General features: G+C 35.9%; 3 protein-coding genes and 2 long non-coding RNA genes across 5 annotated transcripts; 4 read left to right on the top strand and 1 right to left on the bottom strand.

Annotated features, from left to right (window-relative positions):
- The first annotated feature begins 3934 nt into the window (after window positions 1–3934).
- Window positions 3935–4999, top strand: LOC135079671 (uncharacterized). The gene is made up of 2 exons (XM_063974286.1): window positions 3935–3997; window positions 4358–4999. The coding sequence occupies exons 1-2, from the start codon at window positions 3953–3955 to the stop codon at window positions 4748–4750; spliced, it is 438 nt and encodes a 145-aa protein (XP_063830356.1). The 5' UTR covers window positions 3935–3952; the 3' UTR covers window positions 4751–4999.
- A 4061-nt stretch (window positions 5000–9060) lies between these two features.
- LOC135079670 (uncharacterized) lies at window positions 9061–13916 on the top strand. Its single transcript, XM_063974285.1, has 2 exons — window positions 9061–9166; window positions 13461–13916. The coding sequence occupies exon 2, from the start codon at window positions 13516–13518 to the stop codon at window positions 13816–13818; it is 303 nt and encodes a 100-aa protein (XP_063830355.1). The 5' UTR covers window positions 9061–9166; window positions 13461–13515; the 3' UTR covers window positions 13819–13916.
- Window positions 9459–10614, top strand: LOC135079890 (uncharacterized). The gene is made up of 2 exons (XR_010258915.1): window positions 9459–9896; window positions 10033–10614. It is a non-coding gene; the product is annotated as an uncharacterized LOC135079890 (long non-coding RNA).
- On the bottom strand, window positions 11340–12147 carry LOC135079669 (uncharacterized). Its single transcript, XR_010258860.1, has 2 exons — window positions 11637–12147; window positions 11340–11542 (listed from the first exon to the last, which is right to left on the bottom strand). It is a non-coding gene; the product is annotated as an uncharacterized LOC135079669 (long non-coding RNA).
- Window positions 13917–17017: 3101 nt separating the features above from the next.
- LOC135079668 (probable H/ACA ribonucleoprotein complex subunit 1) lies at window positions 17018–20100 on the top strand. The gene is made up of 2 exons (XM_063974284.1): window positions 17018–17124; window positions 19618–20100. Exons 1-2 carry the CDS (start codon window positions 17116–17118, stop codon window positions 20008–20010), a joined length of 402 nt encoding a protein of 133 aa, XP_063830354.1. The 5' UTR covers window positions 17018–17115; the 3' UTR covers window positions 20011–20100.
- The last annotated feature ends 1659 nt before the right edge of the window (window positions 20101–21759 follow it).

The raw sequence follows: 21759 nt of genomic DNA, 5'->3' as shown, positions 1-21759 counted from the left end.
ATCTATAACGTATATTTAAGTGACCTCTGTATATGGACCTATTTACTCGCCAAAGGATCACCTTGACCTCAAAGTGTGGTCGCCCCATCTCTATAAATTGGGTAATCGGCGTACGGCGTCCGGCGGAGGTGACAAACACTGGGCAAAATAACAATAATAACATAATACTGAGAACTGAATCACAAGTCTGCATCGTAAAATGTTGCCCCTTTATCCATTTAAGTGGTTGGGTCATACAAAGATAATTTTCAAGTTATTTATAACTAGCTTTCCGACCGCGGCTTCGCCTGCGTGTTATTTGGTCTGTCACAAAAAAACTTTATCACGCGCGTCCCTGTTTCAAAAACCGGGATAAAAACTATCCTATGTCCTTTCCCGGGACTCAAACTATTCTATGCGAAATTTCGTCAAAATCGGTTTAGTGGTTTAGGCGTGAAAGCGAGACAGACAGACACACAGACAGAGTTACTTTCGCATTTATAATATTAGTATAGATTTAGTTTGAGAAGTGACTCTAAAGGCTAAGAAATTTTAGTAAGAATTTATTATTTCGGATAAATCCTAACTCTTACAATGCAGTGGATCCCGATACTTCTTCAACATAGGACACTCGTGCATTATAAGTACTGTACTTACTTAAATACGCATTCTTGCATTTTTTTACGGATTCTTGCATTTGCATTCTTCTTCATTGCATCGATGCAACATGAGAAAGGTCAAATGAAGATTTCCGATACGAACTTCCATCAATTTCGATTTAAAGGTAAGTTTTAAATTAAATACAATAACTTGGATATTTTACATAACGCTATAACAAAATTCATCAGAATGGACGATATCAAACAAACATTCAGTTTCACGTTTTTATTATGATATAGATTTCACAGCACAGTTATAAAACTTTTAACTAAACGTCCTCCTAAACCACAATCCAATTTTATCAAAAAACGATGAAATGCTGTCGGTAGCATTTTCTGCAAAGCCTTTAGTTTTGTAACCAATTTTTTCACAAGCACGCTTGAATTCAGTCCAAGTGTCTCCTTTATTTAAACCTAAATCTGTAGCTATGCCAGACTTCACTGGAGGCACTAAATGTTGAAGTAACAATATCTGTAAAAAACATCATTTTCATTAAATCATCATCATCATCATCATTTCAGCCATAGGACGTCCACTGCTGAACATAGGCCTCCCCTCCTGCTTTCCACGTTGATCGATTGGTAGCGGCCTGCGTCCAGCGCTTCCCTGCTACCTTTACGATGTCGTCGGTCCACCTTGTAGGTGGACGTCCCACGCTGCGTTTTCTGGTACGCGGCCTCCATTCCAGAACCTTGCTGCGCCATCGGCCGTCAGTTCTGCGTACTATGTGCGTTTTTTATTAAATAATCAATAATATTATGTACCCCACTAAAATGTAGGCAGGCCTCCACACAGTAGGTATACCAATAAATAGTCTGGTAAAGGTTGCGGGAAGCGCCTGGACAGGGGCAGTGCAGGACCAGTCATTGTGGAAATTCCTGGACGAGACCTTTGTCCAACAGTGGACATACAGGACTATTCCCACCTCTCGTTCCCACCACTGTAACTCCTGTGTAGCCAGGATCTACAGCTTGACCGCCATAAAAACCCAACCAATGAAGGTCAAGTTTGTCCCGGGGGAAAGTTAAACTGTCATATTGGACCCGCAACGAAATTCATCAGAAGAACATAGGCGGAGTTCGAAATTAAGGTTCTACTTCCCTCCATTGCAAAGCACAGGTAACAGTGGACATCTTTGAAGAAAAAAAAGAAGAAACCCACTAAGTATGCGCAATTGAGCCTGGATGCGGGCAGCGCAGGACCGTTCATTGTGGAAAACCTTGGGGGAGGCCTTTGTCCAGCAGTGGACGTCATTTGACTGAAACGTGCGCAATTTAGCTTTATTCAAATATTAACTTCTTAAAAGATTTTTAGAATGCTAAAGACTTTTTTTTGTATTAAGTTTTTTCTGTATTTAATTATTTTCATAACTAAAGAAATGTCACACAAACATTAGGGTAAATTAACAACACAATCAATTATTCTAATGTTATATTATATTTTTAATAAGAATTACTAGGACACAGAATTACAATATCGGATCTGAGCGCCATTTTTTAAACCATGACCCTACATCATCCAGTAAACCTTTAACCTTTTTTCCAGTGTCATTAAAAAATCCTTTGATTTTCTCGTTGGTTTCTCCAGCTGTGTCTGTAACTGTTTTGGAGTAATCATTAAATTTAGATTTTATGTCGTCCGTTGAAAGTCTTCTACTATCATTTTTAGCGTGAACCAGTATTAATAAAACTTCTTTAGAATGCACTGGGCGTAGGCATTGAAGTAGCAATATCTGCAAAAGTCAAAATACTAAAACTCGAATGTATGCACAAATGCAAAATAGATCGATGAATGATGAACATTTTATTTGGGAAATTAGTGTAAAGGATATACTGTATAATGTAGAGTCACCCTGCCATATTGATTCATTATTATTTATTCTGGGATTTTAATAAGAACCGTCATAATATTGGTCTGAAGTTCGGAATAGAACCCTCGTGAAGACATGAATCTCCTTTCTTTTTCCTTCTCCTTCACTAAACACTTGGGACGGAATTCTACGCAGCCTATGTCGAATTTTAGTAGGTCAGTAACTACTAATAAGAAGTACTACGAGTACGTGACGACTTGGAAATACACGCAAAGAAATGTCACTTCCTGACTGGGAATCTTTTTTGTCTGCTGTCCTGCTTTGCACTGGAGGGAAATCAAACCTTAATTTCAAACTCCTCCTAGGTTCTTCTGATTAATTTCGTTGCGGGTCCAATGACAGTCTAAATTTCCCCCGAGACAAAATTGACCTTCACTGGTTGGGTTTTAAATGGCGGTCAAGCTGTCGATCCTGGCTACACAGGAGTTGCAGCGGTGGGAAAGAGATGTGGGAATAGTCCTGTTTTTCCTAACTAGGATCTGAGTGACATTTGCCTATCACTGCGTCACAATAAGAAGTTTTAAAAAGGTATCTTACCCCAAGCAGTAGATACAGCAATCTCATCTTAGTTGAAAGCAAATACTTCAAATGAAAATTAAAAACTCTTCACGTCAACTATTTTTAACTTGTTTTAACATAACGACCGTCTCAAACGTACAACTAATTATTTATTTTATAAATCAATGGTTTTTATAAAACATCATGTTTACGTTGAAATCACGTATTTGATGTGGCGTATCATTGAGAAGAATAATCGGATTTTGGATTTCCCAGATATCTTATCTAAGTAAATGCTAAGAAACTGTATTTTTAAAATAAGGTATAGCAATAATAGGAAAAGAAAATTGTAGTATCGGCTTAACAAACTAGGCAATAAATGCAACGATCAAATAACTATAAAATCATGCCTACACTTAAATTACAATCTAGACTAATTTCTACCTATGGCTTCATCTTTTACTTGTCCTATCTCATTTTTATGACTTTAGCATACTTACCTGGTAAACTCTTGTAAAACTCAAGAGATCTTTCTTGTACAATCTCTACGATATAGTAATTCGTACAAAATAAGACACAGTACACAGACAAACACAAAAACTTGCTATTATGTTACTATAATGCCTTTTTAATACGCAATAGCAGTCAAACGCTGTTCGCACTGGACTCAACGATTCAAATCGATGTTTAGGTACATGAAAACCTTACAATGAGGAGATCGTCATCTAAGCAATTGAATTTCAGGAACCTGAATGATACGATAGAATGCAATAACTATTTATTGGCAAAGTAAATGTTTCCGAAAAACGATAGAGACAGGAAATTAACTTGAATGCAGCGAGTTGAACGAGTAATTTCGTCTTATCACTTGCTAATTAGTGAAAAATTCAGCATTCGAGATATCATAGCGCCATAAATATATCGATATTCCAACATATAAATTCGATGGTTGTTTTGAACATCCATGGAGAACTCGCAATGGCAGTCAAGGTAAGACAGTTGTGGTGAATAACATAACATCTGTAGTTTATTTACATATTTCTTAACAAAATGGAGAAGAACGAAATTTCTTAATTATTTTCAATTATTAACAATAGATGCTGATTTATTAGATCGAATCATAGGATTCGATTAATGAATGTTTTCTCTTTGTTGTCCGAGAGAAAAGAAATGAAAATCAATTTCTTTGCATAAAATGTGGTTGAAGAGATCGCTTTATATGATACCTAATAATTTTGTTTATCTTTTTTGTGTTTCCTTTCTTTTATGTTTCTGTTTTGTGTGGTATACTAATATACATTTGGTTTTTTATTATCTTTGATTCGATTGTCATTATTGTTTAATTTTCAGATGACAATCGTCACCGTAATCATGCTCTGGTGCCTGGTCCAGTCCGTTCATCCGAAACCGGTGAATGGCGGTCTTCCTGGACCTTCAGATATATCATATTTCCACATTATTGATGCTCCATCTAGAAGACCACCAGTACTATTGGCTAAACCTGACCCTGCAGAAGCTTACACGCCATCTGATCATATAATCCCGTTCACATTTGATGATCCACAGCGTGATGAAGAAGAAGAAGAAGCTACCACAACGAAGACAGACACCTCTTCAACCAAGGAACCGGAATCCGGAGGCAATTGGATAGACAAAGTAAAGCCTTTCATAAAATGGGACCAATGGGACCCCTCGAAGTGGGACCCCAGCAAATGGGACCCGACCAAGCTGATCCCAGCATAATAAATGAGGATCATCATCATCATTTCAGCCATAGGACGTCCACTGCTGAATATAGGCCTCCCCCAATGATGTCCATAATGGCCGGTTGGTAGCGGCCTGCATCCAGCGCCTTCCTGCAACCTTTATGAGGTCGTCTGTTCACCTTGTTGGTGGACGTCCTACGCTGCGCTTTCCATAAATAAGGATATGTACCATCAATTAAATGTCATCTTTTTATTGCATTTCCTTGGCCTTTATTCAATATAAATAGTTTTGTTTTCAGCACTGTCACAATAAAAATCTGAAGCAAAAGTATTTTTTTTGTTATTTAGTAGGTATTTACCTAAATAAATGATGCATGTAGGTACTCGTATAAAATTAACTCCTTTAGAAAAAACATGAGCTTCAAGACTTCGATCAGAGAATATTGTCACAATAAAACCATTGGGGTTTTTAAAGTTAGTAATAAGGATAGTGACTAAATCAAAGAGTTTCGTCTAGAAGCTTAGTAACTAAAAATTAAGTTCTAAACTACATATTCACACAGTTAGTCTGCACCTAATTTGTATATTTGACCTTAAATACTTAAAATGAAGCCAACTGCCCATGCTACGCAGAAAATGTTCACAAAAACCTTTTCCCAAAAACATACTTTATCTCTCCATACTGTAGATGAAACTCTTAGCAAAGGCCTATTGAGTTCGAGAGATAAGAAATAGTATTTTAAGTAACTTAGTACATTGTAGAGTCAGTGCAATTACTGTCGAACATAAATGAAAGGATTTTCCAAAGTAATTAAGGCAGGAAAAACAAGGACAAAGATAAATATCACCAATTTTCTCAGTGGAGATAACGGTAATTGCAAATCTTTAGTTATTTAAATGGCAAATCTTTTTTTGCTGCTTAGTTTTCTTTTAACTTTGTAAATGCATTTACAAGATGTCGATAACATTTTTACGAAATATTTCTCATATAGCCGTAATCTTTATTTTTAGCCTGAGTGTAGTAAGTGCCAATTACGATGAAAACGGAGATGAAGATTACCAGTATCATTGGCAGCCAGTCTCTAGTCCTTACGGAGACCGACTGAGACCAGCCAAAAAGGAACCTAAAACAGAAGAAGATAAGATGTACTTTAGCAATGCATTCAAGCCCTATATTCCTCTGCCTTACGTCCAGGGACTGTACACGGTTCCACAGTATGCTTACGATGCAATTTCTCCATTATATCCGTCACCAGTGAATCCATACTGGACACCAGATAATAATATCAACTATTTTATTAGAAAAGATAACAAGGATTTATCTGAATCTCACACTCCTTAAGCTGAAAAATATTCAGTATGTCTAATTGTCCATCTTAAGTTTTTTTCTAAGCTCATAAAGCTTTATTCACTTAAGTGTGTTATTATTTGTTTGAAGTTTTGCATTATATTCGATTTGAAATAATAAATATTTATATAATCTCTGTGTATTATAATAAAATAATGTATCAAATACCTTAATTTTTTTTTATTTATCTATAGGTTAATTCCTACTATTAATTGTTAACCTACAATAATTAAGCTTTATTAATACAATGGAAAATTTATGAAGCCCTACGCACAGGCATGGAAAATTCTCATGGTGACAATCTTACAATAACATATCTTGCATATTTACCGACTGCGTGCGTAAATCGACGTAATCTCATTTTAATAACAAGTTGGAAAATGGGTCATTCCACCGGCCAAGAAAATCACGTGTCCGGGGCCAAAAAGTACCCGAATATCATAATATTTTAGTAACAAATATTTTTATCTAATAGTATAACTTTGGTTCTTGTTGTTAAACCACAGAGATAGTTAATAATAGTTAATCAAGTAATTTAAAAAAAATCTTAAGTCGTCAAAAATTGATTACCACGACGTGTCCGCGCTCCCGATTTCAGAACAAATTTGCTCGTATAAATTAATCCGTTATTATTACCGCTTTCAATGCTTATGTAATGGATTACTGATTAAATAAACATTGATAAATTAAATACGATATAACTATATGACTAAAAGGTTTTGTAAAATAACTATTTGAAGTTGTGTCCGGGCGTTAACCGTGATTACCCCGACACGTCACTAATGTGCGCCTACGTCCCTAGCTACGCAATTTAGAAACGAGCTCTATCCTCCCCCGTGAACCTTTAGTGGTGGCCTGCGTGCCGAGGTGATCGGTAATGCAACTCGTCGCAGGATTTCGGAGTTATCGAGATAAGAATATGATTACCCCGACCTTGGTTCAGTGCACGATTGATTTACTCTATCCTGTTTTTTTAGGTTTCTTTACATGGAAAGTTCTTGAGAATGTACAGGAATAATGGTCCATGTAACCGCATTTTTGTGTATTAAAACATATGAGATTCAACTTACAGATTGGGCAGGGCTCAGGATAAACCTTAATTTTTTGACTACCCCGACCTTGATTACCCCGACTTTTGTCACCGAGTAATTAATAATACTGTAATTTTACTAATGAATGATTAACTAAATAACGTTTAATAAGCAAAATTACCCTTTACTAAAATGAAATCCTATCTCCTATGAATACATAATGTTATCCCTCAAAATTGGCAAGACCCCTGGACTCGACCTTATCACCGCTGAAATGCTGTAAGCCGATGTAAACTCCGCCGTTAACGTCCTGACACCTGTCTTCGAAAACATCTGGATGGAAGAGGAACTCCCAGACGACTGGCATAAGGGGCTTCTAATTATTGTGCCGAAAAAAGGGTAAAGCAAGGGTATCAGTACCGGAAGACCCAAGAGATGCGATCTGGAGTGAGGAATTGCACACCGTTGGTGCAGAGGATGTCCAACGAGTCCACAATTTCACTTACCTCGGGAGCATCGTTTCAGAGCCTGGAGGTACCGAAGAGGACATTACTTCGCGCATTGCCAAGGCCAGAGCTACCTTCGCACAACTTCGAGCCGTATGGCAGTCACGGAAATTGACTCAAGTAAGATCAAAATATTCGGATCCAACGTCAAACCAGTTCTGCTCTATGGACGTGAAACGTGGAAGGTTACTAAGGTTATCTCGTACCAGCTGCAGATCTTCTTCAGCCGCTGTCTTCACCGAATTCTCCAAAATCTTCAAACGACGAACTTTTGGAACGCTGCCACGAAATACCGATCTTTCAGCAGAATAAACGCTGCAAGTGGAACTGGATCAGCCACACTCTCTGAAGGGACCCCGATCACATCCCCAAGCAGGCTCTAGATTGGAACCCCCAGGGAAAGTGCAAACGTGGTCGCGCCAAAAAAACATAGCGGCGCACTGTTAAGACTTGGAGCGAGATCAAACACGAAGCTCAAGACCGAATGCGATGGAGGACTGTTGTGGACGCCTTCTGTCCCATATAGGAGACATAGGACATTGAGTCACTAATATTATATGTATAATGTATAAATGTATGTTTTTTACTCTTTTACGCAACAACTACTTAACAGATTTTATTGAAACTTTACAATATTGTCGTTTATACATCAAAATAACAAATGGCTAGTTATAATAACATTTATTTTACCATAACTTTAAAAAAAACCTTAGAAAATAAAATATTTTGTTTTATTTTTGATTACTCTGACCCCCGACCATGAAAATTTTGATGTCGCATAACTTTTTATTCCTGCTTGCTACAGATGGGCCAATATAAAAAATATGCTCGTAATTATGTCTATTTTGAAATGTTTTACCTAAACTTACTCTAAATTAAAAAATAAAAAAGGTCGGGGTAATCAACAAAATAATCCAGATCCGGAGAGTGACCGAAATGCTGACTGTATAATGCAACTAATAATTTCTATTGAATATTTATTGTTATGTCGATCAAACTTCAAACTCTTCCTATTTTCTATTGAACAATTTCGTGGCGAACTTAGTGAGTTTTAGTAATGGTAGATACAATTTTGGTTGTGGAAATAGTTCATGCAAGCACAACGCCAGGGAAGACATAGGATAGTTTTTATCCCAGATTTTTTTCGCGACGTGTGCGATAATTTCTTTCTACGACTGAGCGATGCTTACGCGGGCAAATCCGCGGGCAAAAGCTAATGTCGAATTATGATTATTTTAATAAATATTTATCCTACTTATTATTGGAATGACACTAGTACTAAACCAGACATATCAGATTAATAGCAATTATTTTCGCCATATCAGACTACCTTGAAAATCAACCGCAGATAAAGTAGTTGCAACCCTGCAACAGAGCGCGAGCGTCGAAAAATATTAATCGCTAACGATTATTATTAAACCAACATTGCACAGTGATTGATACACAAATAGAATTAATTATCAGGTTCCTAGTACACATGGAATATGCTTAACTGACTAGTATATAAGTTGCGGGAGATGCCATGGCAGGCAGTAACTCATTCCATCTCAACAATGGCTTCAGCTAAGGTAAGATACAAGGCACATTTTATTTTAAAATCTATGAACATGATATTATATTTTTTCTTATTTTCAAATCGGTGAAAATGAGAAAAACACAAATAAGGCTGGTTTGCATCATCATTTCCCAACAGTGGAACATATGTAAGCATAAAGAATAAGGGAGAGTCCGGTAATTTGGACCAGTTTTTTTCAATCCCATTTTACACATAGTTTTCTTTTCTTTTTGCTAATGTTCATGGTATATAATTAAAGAGAAATTATTCAACTTACTATTTCATAGGTATTAATCAACACAATAGGCTAGTTGCCTCATGTCACCATTTATCATAATAACTTTTAATTCAAATATTATTCTGTACAAGGGTCCGAAATATATAAACTTCAATAAATATAAATAAGGGATTGCTGTAAAAATTCAACTGAAACCCGTTAATTTTTTACTTTTTTTTCTCTTGACTGAAAACACCGTCCGCCATGTTTCTACGTCACCAATATTGTAAACAACAAAACGTCAAACACTAGTTTCAGGTTATTCGTGGTCTTTCATATAAACGCCTTGTTTTCACATAAAAAATATATTGTACAGTTCGCATTTATTGAAAATTATCATGGATCCTGAGTTTGTGAAAGCAGAAAGCACAAATCTGCTCAAAATCGACACATTGATGGTTGCAAAATTGTTTGCTTTAAATCCAGATTTCTGCTCAGCTAAGCTAAGGAATGTTAAGTTAACTAAGTAAGTACAGTTCATTTACAACCTTTTTTTTTAATTTAGACCACATCATTAACTGAAAATAAGGAAATAAGTACTAATAAGTGTATTCTAACCTCTGACCAACTACTTATTGCTAAACTATTATATTATTTTTCAGGTCTGCAGGAGAATCATATTATGGTGATGATGCAATTGGTTATGTTCAACTTAAAAGGGAAAGTAAAATCTACAATGTGAAATGTAAAATGTGTCCTGAACATAAGGTGCACTCTAAGCAGTATCAGTTTCAGCAGTCATTGATGAAGAAGAAGAGATTATGTTGTTTGTCAAGATTGTCCAGCTGCAGCAGGGGGCTGCAAACATGCTGTTGCATTTTTAATGTAGTTGCATCGTCGCAGTGAAGAGACATCTTGCACATCAGTAGAATGCTACTGAAAAAAATCCAATCGTTCAAAAGTCGGCAGCACAAAACATCAGGTTCCGGAACCAGATACCAGTGTTATGGAGGAATTTGTAATTGAATGCAAAAACCGAAAAATTAAATCATGTCAGTTTATCAAGCATGTTGGAGATTATGAAGAGGTAAAAAGTTAGTCGGTGCAGAACGCATGATGGTTCTTTGGTTGCAAAGATTTTTGGTGCAAGGTCTGTGTTGACGGCTGCAATGAAACAAGGCCAAAAGACGATTTGTCCTAAACTATTTGAAAGTGTAACTCAATAATAAATCATTTAACTCTTAGTATTAGCTTTATTATTTTTACCCATTTGTAAGTCTAGTATTAAGACAAAAATACTCATTAACTTGTTCTGTTCAAAAACACATTTAATTCACATTGCCTAAGCTCTGAATAGTAAGATATTAACAATTTTTTTTTCTTTTCTATCAATCTGTTTCCATATCTAATGTTTACCTAATAGTGTAAATTATTATAAAGAAAGATGTTTGTATCTGAATAAACAGAGAGTATGAGATGAATAAACTTAAATCATGGGAAAACCAGTAGTAAGAAGAAGCTACCTGACTGACTGACATAATATCAATGCTATCAAACATATAACCTCTTGCCTTATGTATAAAAGGGTAAGAAACTTGAAATTTTGCACAGCAGTTCCTCTTACAACGTAGTGGGGAGACTAATTTTTGAATACTTACCCCTTTAATAATTTATGAATATACGAGTATAACCCATAAAACAAAGCTATTTTGTACAATAGACTGATATAAAAATAAAATACTTAATGTATGTATCATTTAATTTATTGAATGAGAGTCTTGTAAATTTGCTATCCTGAAGAAGGTGTGTATGATAATCACTGTCATATTTTTCCTCACTTGAAAAAACTAATCTTCTTGTTGACAATTTACTTCTAAATGTAGATTTCTTGGGAGATGTTGTAGTTGATTGGTGGGACGTAGACTTTATTGGTGAAGATATGACATCTTTCAGAGTTGCACTAAATTGCACCTTCTTACTTCTATAGTGTTTCATTATTGATACTTGAGTGACCTTGTGATCATAATTTGAAACTACTTGGCATGATGCATGTTCTGGCTCAGCTTGCACTGCCTTATCTCTGAAGTGAGGATTACATTGTTCTGCTTGCATTATTTTGTCACAAATCTTATCCTCAACAGAAGAATGGTACAGCATCCTCCTTAGGCAATTCTGAAACGAACAAATTACATGAATAAATCATTTAAATGATGATCAACATGCAATTAAAATTGACTGACTTAGCTAGTATATTTTATAACCTCACCTGAACGTTTAAAGTGAAAATTGAAAAAATAATCTGCTGTTAGTTTATTGTACGTACATTAAAGTGATCTTCACAGAAATACACTGCAGTTCAACTGGACAGAGTTACGGGATTTCTTTTAGCTAGTTGTAACCAGGAGTTCCGCATATTCTCATCACTGGGTACTTTAATCCACAACTTCTCTAGGTTCTTTATTGATGTATTCTGACATTCCCGCACGATACAATAGTGGTAATTACTATATTTATCATGTAATCCTTTCGAAGCCATGGTTTTAAATTCCGATAAAAAGGTTATGTTATTCACGCGTATTGTTTACAAGAATAGTGACGTCACGGCACAGATAATTAATAGACCATCATGGCGGACGGCGTTTATGGCTGTATAGATAAAATATAATTTAAAATTTAAAATATATTAGGTTATGTACTTCAAAAAAAATTCATATTTTTTTTATGGTGTAATATAATCGTAATGAACCGTTTTATCAAATAATAAAAATAGTGGCAACTAGCCTATTGTTGTATATTTAGCACAAAATTAAATCAAGAAAATAAGAGTTCAGAGCATCGGTCCAATTTAGCCAACCGGTTCGATAATTTGTACCACAGGGTTACTAAATTGGATTTCAATAAATTTCAAGCCTATAAAAAAAACTATGGCAAAATATTATACGATACATTCTTAACAAATTAGGTAACAAAAAGGAACAGTAGTTAATAACATAGACAATCGATATTGTTTTACACGTTATCATGATTTTGAGTAAAAGTTTTGTAATTCCAATTATCGTAACGCACACTTGTACCTCATCTACTTTGCCAGTCTTTTGCTTTCATTTATTGTTAGTCAAACATAACTACGCTATTATAACTTCAAAATATAATTGACTAAAAAAAAATTCCAAAATCCTTTGGTAAAGTTCCATACAACTTGATGTGGTACAATTTAGCCGACTAGGTGATAGTGCTTTTAAAAAATCGGTAAAAAATTTAGCTTATAAATACCGAAAAATGTTTAAAATAATTGTAATTCACACTAATTTACGCTTCTAAATAATATATTAGAAACACCCTGTGATTAAATTTAACAAAATTACAAACTAAACATGCATTGTCAAAAGTTACTTGAAAACAATGAAAAAACACTTTTCAAAATAAAACACACGTGTTCGTTGTCACGGCAAAAACCACATGGCCAATATTAATTGAATTTAGTTGTGTAGCGCTGAGTGTTGCAATCACAGACATTCAATAAATACTTTACGAAATATGAGGGTGGTACAATTTACCCGGCGGTACAATATACCGAACTCTCCCCTACGTCATGGATTTTACCAACTTAGATATTACAGAATTTTGGTCACAGGGACATAAAATTGCATGTGCACAAACAATGCACTGTCTCATACCGCATTTTGTTGACGTTGACAAATTAACACACATCCTAATGAAGTGTGAGCTCAGATTACCAGTAGTTCACACATTCACACATCGAACTGTTCATTTTCCTTGCATTCTCGTACTTATTATACTTAAATGCTAAAATGCTTAGATTAATAGCTGTCCATCAGAGATTCCCAGAGATGGCCAAAATGACACGGATACAGTGTTGACACTAAAGAAAACTGAGGACCAACAAGGGTTTCTGATTACTGTTAACTTTACATCTGTCAATTATGCTTATTCAAGATCTGTAAAATTAAAAATAGTATTTTACCTGACAGATAGGTTTCTGATAGGCTCTCGGGGCCTTTATCAGCAGGTGATGAAACAAGTATCTTCCGATCCTCTTTAACACTAAGAAAACTTTTCTATATTTCAGATTCTGTTCATCCTTGGGGCGGCTTTGTTTGCCGTGGCCGTTGCTGGCGGTAGCTATGGTGGTAGAAACCAAGGTGGGTTGGGTGGTCTTAGTGGCCAGAGAGGAGGTGGTAACCAAGGAGGAATTGGGGGCAGCCAAGGAGGAATTGGGGGCAACCAAGGAGGAATTGGGGGCAGCCAAGGAGGAATTGGGGGCAACCAAGGTGGCTTTGGGAGCAACCAAGGAGGCGGACTTGGCGGCGGCTCTAGCGGTGGTCATGGCGGCCAAGGCGGCTTCGGTAGCCAAGGGGGTTTCGGTGGCAGTCAGGGAGGCTCCAGCGGAGGCAGAGGTGGACATGGCAGCTACCACTGAAAAATGACACACTGATGACGACTTGATTGGCTTCTTGGCTTGGCTTGCGATGTTATAATAAAACATGAAAAACGTATTTTAACGAAAATAAAAAGCTTTGATTTTAACTAATGTGGCCTTTCATTTGTTTTGTAATGATATTACTTTTGAACATTGATTCAAAATACAAACCTTACTTAACTGCCAATAACTAACACCCGTATTCACAACCATTACTATGAGGTCTCACAGTGCGCGTGGACGCACAGGGTTCCAAAAACCCATTCATAGACAATACTTGAGTGGCGGAGTGACACACACGAATCAATAAATAAATCAAAGAGGTCTATTCAACGCTGTGCGTTCGACTTCACATAGCGTTGCTGCTTCACTTAAGCAAGGATCGTTTGTGAATTTGGTAAACTCGTAGTAACTTGTCTTGGCGTGTACGTCACGTACTTACTTTCTAAACTGTTTTTCCTGAAAAATGTGTTGTTTTATACATTAGTAACATACACTAATGATGCTATTCAACAATTGCTTAATGATTCACTTAAGGATATTGTAATTTGTCATTACTTAAAATATTTTTTTTTAATTTAGAATTTTACCCTAATGTGTTTGTCTTTTACTTTTAACCAACTTCAAAAAAGAAGGAGATTATCTTTTCAATTGTATTTTTTTATATATTTTACTGCGACCTACAGGTCATATACGATCGATACATCGATCGCCACTATTCTTACAGTGTGCCTCTGAGTCCTGCATACATATTATATTAGGTAGAGCAATATCTTTATTTTTCTTTAAACGAGGGAATACACTCCGAAATTATTGAACCGGTTTAAAAAAAAAATTTACCATTAGAATCCAAAAAAATTCTGCTGAACATAGGCTATAAAATGTTTTCAAAAAAGTTAGTCAAAAATCTTTGATCTGCTTAATAAATTAATTAGGCATTTCCTCGGCCATTTTCCGCAACTTGGCACTTGACGTCACACGTTAATTTATTTTTAATTAATTTAAGCAGGTTTTTAGGTAAATACTGAATTAACTAAACACATTTACCGAAGTTCGTCAAGCCAGCTATTGTCAAATATTATAGAGTTAAACAAGATCCGATTCATAAATTAATATTCGGCGGTCTTCCATCATCGGGGAACCAGACGCAGGTTAGCGTACCATCCCTATATTGTTAACATTCCACCAGCTCGCACTAAGCGTTTCGATAACTCTTTTGTAATGCGAACAGCTAGGGACTGGAATTCGCTGCCTGCTGCTGTCTTTCCCGAAGACTATAATCCGGGTTTTTTCAAGGCGAGAGTGAATAGGTACTTACAGGGCAGATATGTACCATCCAAGACTGCATCCCACTTAACATCAGGTGCGATTGTGGTCAAATACCTGCCATGTTACACCTTGTTATGCATAAAAAAAAATGTTCGCCGGGACAGCTCGTCATAATCATATTATGGGATCGTCAGTAGTGTAGAACGCTAGTCTCAAAAAAGTTGTCTCATTTTTTATGAAGCTTTTTTACCTGATTTATTGATCTCAACGGTCACTGACTTTTGATTTTGAAAATATAGTAAGTACGTGACGTCACATGGGTATTACCATTTAAACTCTATGGAGGACGAGATTGAAAGATCATAAAAAGTATCTTAGGGTCACTTTTTTATCCGTAGTTAAACAACCAATAGTCAAACTTAATAAATGGTTTAAAAAACAACATTGTCAACTCACAGTTAAAAGCTGTGCTAAGAGTCTAGCTAATTATTATTTCAATACGCACAGTACTGGATTTTAACCACTTGTCTGAAATAAGTTATCTAGAGATAGCTTGTCTTATGCCTGTTTTCACCATCAATCCCTAATTTTTAAGTGACCCCTATGGTACAGAATTTTGTTTTCATAGGGGTTTCTTAAAAATTAGGAATTGATGGTGAAAACGGGCATTAGAATCTTTTTTTGGTAGATATAGGTAACTCACTGGGTTCAACAACAATAGATTTTCCTCATATTAGAGAATACCTTGAATTATTCGTATCATACGCGAGTGACCATCGCGATTTTCCGAACTATTGTGAACTAATAATAAAAATCACATAGTTGTGTTAATCAGGAATCCATATTTGCGTAGACCAACTGATAGACTGCGGCTCTCAAAGTATGAAGATGTTTTTATTATTTAAATAGCGACCCGCCCCTGCTTCGCACAGGTACTTACAATGTATTAGGTATACTTAAAAACCTTCATCTTGAATCACTCTATTAAAAATTGGCCAAGTGCGTGTCGTGCCACGCGCAGTGTAGGGTTCCGTAGTTGTCCGCGTTACCACAGTATATTTCAGAAGCAAGCAATTACTTCATCTAAAGTCACTTTAAATATTTTCTTCTGAGGAATTTTTACTGGTTAAGAAATTCTATAATACATGAGTCAAATGACGATTACTCTTAAACTAACTTGTACTAAATGTATCTTCAATGTTATAGTTTTCCTTGAAAGTTCATGAAAAGCAGTATTATTACGAGTTTTTCCAGATTTTTCAAACCAACAGTTTAGTTTTTAGAGGGGGGGGGGCGATTTTATTTTACCCTTTTGTCGGCGTGATTAATACACATACTTCCACAAAATTACAGCTCCCTAGTGCCAAAAGTTTTCAAGCAAAACCTCGGACAGACAGACAGACATATCGAAACTATAAGGGTCAGGACTGCGGAACCCTAAAAAACCGCATCGAAATCCGTTGCGTAGTTTTAAAGATCTAAGCATACACAGGGACAGACAGACAGGAAAGCGACTTTATTTTATAATATGTAGTGATAGTTGTCCCGACAGACATTTGCCCTGTCATAAGAAAAGTAGGTTAATTATGTCTGTTAATTTTTCTTAATTTCTATTATTTTCCGTACAACTTTCTTAAATTTTATCACATAAGGAACTTCTCCTGACAATAACAAACACAACAAAAAACTCAAAGTTTTAACGTACAAAGCGTTCCAAAAGCAGTATTTAGTAGGTACTCTTGCAATTTTCAAAAATTTCAGTTACCATGCCATCATTTCAGTTCAGCTCCGTTTCACAGGTTAGGTATCCTTTTTAGTCAAAACAGCAAAAAATAACTAGTTACAACCATGTAAACCTGCACACCTAAGTACAAAAGCATGTAAACTTTGGGCATCGTTGTCTGTGTATGATTTCATGGAACTGGAAATACGTATATGTATACAGCATTCCCCAAACTTACTAACATATATTTAAGCCGATGCTATCGCAGGCGTAGTCCAGTGTGGTCACAGTTGGATTTCAATCACAATCAAAATGGCTAAAGTGAGTATTACATTTTTACTAACTAAAATACAGTAATTAGGTAAGTACCTGCGGTTTTGAAAATAAAATTAAAGTGATATACGTAAGCTAATTCAAAGTCATTCAGTGTTATTATTTGTCTAGAGCCTGTTTCACATAGGATGGGTAGGTGACACACGGTAAAATTACTTAATAAAACTGAATTAAAGTGTAATTATCTTCATAAATAAATTGAAGTTTTGAATTATTTTAGTGCTTTAATAAAAACATTAATTCTTATCTATAACGTGCGTATATCCTATATGTCACTTTACACACCCTACGTGAAAAAGACCATAAATATCAAGGCTACTAAAATAATAGCCTCGTAAATAAACTAAATGGTAAAGTAGAATAGAATGCTAAATTGATAAAGTTGAGTAAATTTTTGTAATTTAATTTATACAAAAACAAAAACAAATTATTGCCCAAACATTTATTTATATTAGGAATACCAGGGATTACAGAATAACATATTATGCAGCATAACTACAGTAGAGATAATAAATATATTAACCTTGAACAAACTACACGCACCCTGAGGTAGAGTTGGTGAAAAATCCATGAATCAGTCACTAATCACGCAAGGCTTTTTTTTTTATCTTCTCTTTATTTGGGACAACAAACAATGTTTTTGAACTTGCAGTGTTGTTTATTCTTCATCTATAAGCTTTTTTTGAATCTAAACATAATGCTAGAATATAGAATAGTAATACTCTACCTTTTTTATAGGTTCGGGAATGTTTATCGTTTCAGTTATAAGTAGTGAAGTGCATTATTAATTATTATAAGTTATTCATAAGTATAAAGAAAACATTCTTTCTTCCCCAGTAATAAGTATAACAATCACAAAGATTTAAAAAGTTGTGTTCACATTCACCTAAAACCGTGAGGTTTCAGCAAAATAATGTTTTGTCATTTTATGATGAAGATACTTTTTAGGATTTTTTAATTAAAACATGGCCAAGTAGAAACCTATAAAAAGTAATAATAGCAATAAACCACGGGTTCAGTTAAATTGGGCTAGAGGATTTTAAAGAAGAAATGTAACGCCTTGTTAAATAAACAACAACGCTGTAGTTATGCGTTTTGTTGCCTATCGCGTTCGTGTTGTGGCAGTTTCTGTTAGGTACCTAAATGCCGACAAACTGTATCACTGTTTGACAGAAGATATTAATGTATATACCTACTGTGTGTATTTATATGGAAAATAAATAAATATAAATATAATCTTAGTTTCTTGACAATATTCATATCAAAAGATACCGAAAAGAGCTTAAATATTTTTTTGAAATTGACTCCATAAAAAATGTTTTTCACTAACACTAACAAAATGATACCTACTTAAAAATATACCAGCGACGCTTTATACTAATTAACTTGCTGCTATAACTGCTGAAAAGTATGCAGAAAAGCACATATAAAAGTATTCTAAATAATAGAAAAAACATTATACTTACCTAATTATGTATTAGATAAGTTGTCGGACAAAAAAATAGTAAGTACGTACTTTATAGTCCACTCGACCGTAAAGATGGGTTCATGGTTACACGAGTTAGAGTATGCGCACACCGTTGATTTTTCGTCGGCCGATAGTTTAGTCGGGCTGTTGATCAGTATGGTCATGTATGGGAGTGCGCACACTACGCCGATTCGATTTGGCCGATTCTTCATACAATTTGAAATCGGGCACAACTATCGGCCAACTAAAAATCAACGGTGTGCGCCTACTCTTAAGGAATCATATTATGTACGCACTTGAAAAAAACCAAAGCAGTAAAACAACAAGTATGTAATCAAAAGATCGGTCTACATAATTATAGTATAATGTAACAATAACTACCAATTTGGGAACTAACAGGTTTTGATTAATAAAAAGACGATTTAATTATTGTAAAAAATATATTTAGAATAATAAGGTAACTCTTGTGACTCTGTTTTTAATAATATCTAGGTATTATTGTCTACTAGATAAAAAAGCAATATTTTACAAAACATCCTCATTAACACTTTAATGGAAAACCACAAACAGACTTGTTAATTACTAGGATTTGAATAATAAATTAGGATAATACCTACATTAGTTCAGTGACCTTTTAATTCGTGTTTTAAATACATAATTTAGAAAAGTATCCGAATCGTTGCTGTAATGATACATAAAAAGGTCACTTGTATTATTTCCATTAAAAAATATGTACCTAATCAAATTCAGTAAGATAATGTAAGATTATTTTATTTGCAAAGTCGTACTTACTTATTTGAGTAAACAACATTTACGAAATACAACTACCTACATACTTATGAAAAGTTTCGGAAGCACTTTCGATTTTGGGAACAGCTATTAAACACACACTTTAAACATACGAGTAGGTAATTAAAACTGATTGGAATTATGAATCCAATTCTAAAAAAGTAATAAAAAAATAACTACAGAATGACGACTTTCCATTTATAACAACTATTGTTTATTTCCAGTTTCTTCAAATTACGTTCATCGTGGCTTTGTTGGTGGCCGTGGCCTTAGCTCAACGTGGCGGCTTCGGTGGCCAAGGTGGCTTCGGAGGTGGCCCAGGAGGCTTCGGGGGTGGCCAAGGAGGCTTTGGAGGCGGCCAAGGAGGCTTCGGAGGTGGCCAAGGAGGCTTTGGACAACAAGGGGGCTTCGGAGGTGGCCAAGGGGGCTTCGGACGTGGCCAAGGGGGCTTCGGACGTGGCCAAAGGGGCTTTGGACAAGGAGGGTTCGGAGGTGGCCAAGGGGGCTTCGGAGGTGGCCAAGGGGGCTTCGGAGGTGGCCAAGGAGGTTTTGGACAACAAGGGGGCTTTGGAGGTGGCCCAGGGGGATTTGGACAAGGTGGTTTTGGCCGCCGTTAACCTGATTAATATTACCGACGAATGGGATTGCTAAGCTAGGTACTTGAGCTGTGAGATATTTTGTTACTAATATAAGTTTTATTACAAAAATATTTAGTTTTATTTCATACGCTATAATTTTACTGATACAGATAAAAATATATCTGCAAATAAAATAAGTAGACATTGATAGTTTTGGTGTAAAAAATAAGAGCTATAGTTAACTGACTGTTATAAAATCAGTCCATAAATTACAAAAGCTAAATAAAAAAAAACTATCTTACTAAACATATTTAAAAAAAGTATAAAATCGTTTGACTTTGCAAATAAATAACGGTTCACCTATTGAGTTGCAGGCGGGCTCGCAAACTGACCGAAAGACAACCGAGCTCTCGCTATAAGACGGTTGACAATTTCGGAGAGTATCTCTCCGAAGAAGCGGGCAAAAGCTCCAAATCTAGAAGTAGGGGGTGTTTCTACAATGCCCACACCAGGCACAGGAGGTGGGGGTGGGGAAGGAGGAATTACCAGTGGGGTGACGGCTTCTGGAGTTACAGGTATTATTAAGGGACCTTCAATCGGTGCAGACCCGGCTATTGGGACCGCTCCTAGAGCTTCCAGTTCCTTGTTGTTCTCTGGTGCTTTGGCTGGAGTGAAAAAGGAATTCGCTGGTATCGCAGCTGATATATCCGTGTTCAGCTTACTGACGGGCGCTGGTGCGCTCTCAGTAACCACAACTAGGATCGGCGGTCGAGCTACCAGTTCCTTGTTGTTCTCTGGAGCTTTGGCTGGGGTGAAAAAGGTATTCGCTCCCATGGCAGCTGAAATATCCGTGTTCAGCTTACTGACGAGCGCTGGTTCGCTCTCAGCAACTACAGCTTGGACTGGCGGGCGATACGCAGGCACCGGACCCATTATTGGCTCCTCTTTCTCTACCACCGGTATAAAACGCTCCTCAAAAATCGGCCCCTCAATCTTACTATCTATGGTGTTCATTGCATCTAGATCTCTCCTCTCGATTGTATGTTTCTTGAATAACTTCCCGAAAGGTCCCCATTTCTCTTTGATAAATGTTATCGGTCCGAATTTCATAGGTTTGAGCTCAACATTGATTTTTCGCTCTATATTTATACTTTCGAATAATGGTGAGGAGAGCGCTGGCTCGTAGCATAGGATCGCCACAAACAATACACATATCTGTAGACAAAAAATCACTGCACTTCATTTTTGAACTTGCACCTTAAAAATACTTTTACAAATTAAATAACTACCTGTGTCAACCGATTCATTGTACTGTCTGTTGAAAGTGCTGGATGAAAAATGCAGCAGAACAGTAAATGGGAGCCTTAATAAACATGGATTCTGGTGAATCGAGACAATTATTGAATAACCTTAGAGATGGCACGCTACTGTTTTAATTGTTCTGTTAACAGTTCAAGGGCAGTGATGGCCACAGATCTAAAACTGTGTCGTTCGTGATATACAACTAACTACGTAATAGAACAATGGGGCTTATTGTAGGCACTTGGTCAATGAGAGATTTATCAATGAAAGGTAATTGTATTCTTATTTCTCACTGGCAAGAGAAATTGAAAATATTTTAGAGAGACGGTATAATGTCAATCGTTTATTAACAGCTAAATATTGTTATCTCAAAATATGTCAAAATCACAGCTTTTATTCAGTATAATGTTAAAACCTATAATGTTAAATATAAAGACGTAGATATTCTTAACGTGAGTAAAAGTGCATTGAAGAAACAATTGCAGA

The sequence above is a fragment of the Ostrinia nubilalis genome, chromosome 17, assembly GCF_963855985.1.
Source record: "Ostrinia nubilalis chromosome 17, ilOstNubi1.1, whole genome shotgun sequence".
Lineage (NCBI taxonomy): Eukaryota > Metazoa > Arthropoda > Insecta > Lepidoptera > Crambidae > Ostrinia > Ostrinia nubilalis.
This window is presented reverse-complemented; position numbering and strand designations above follow the sequence as displayed.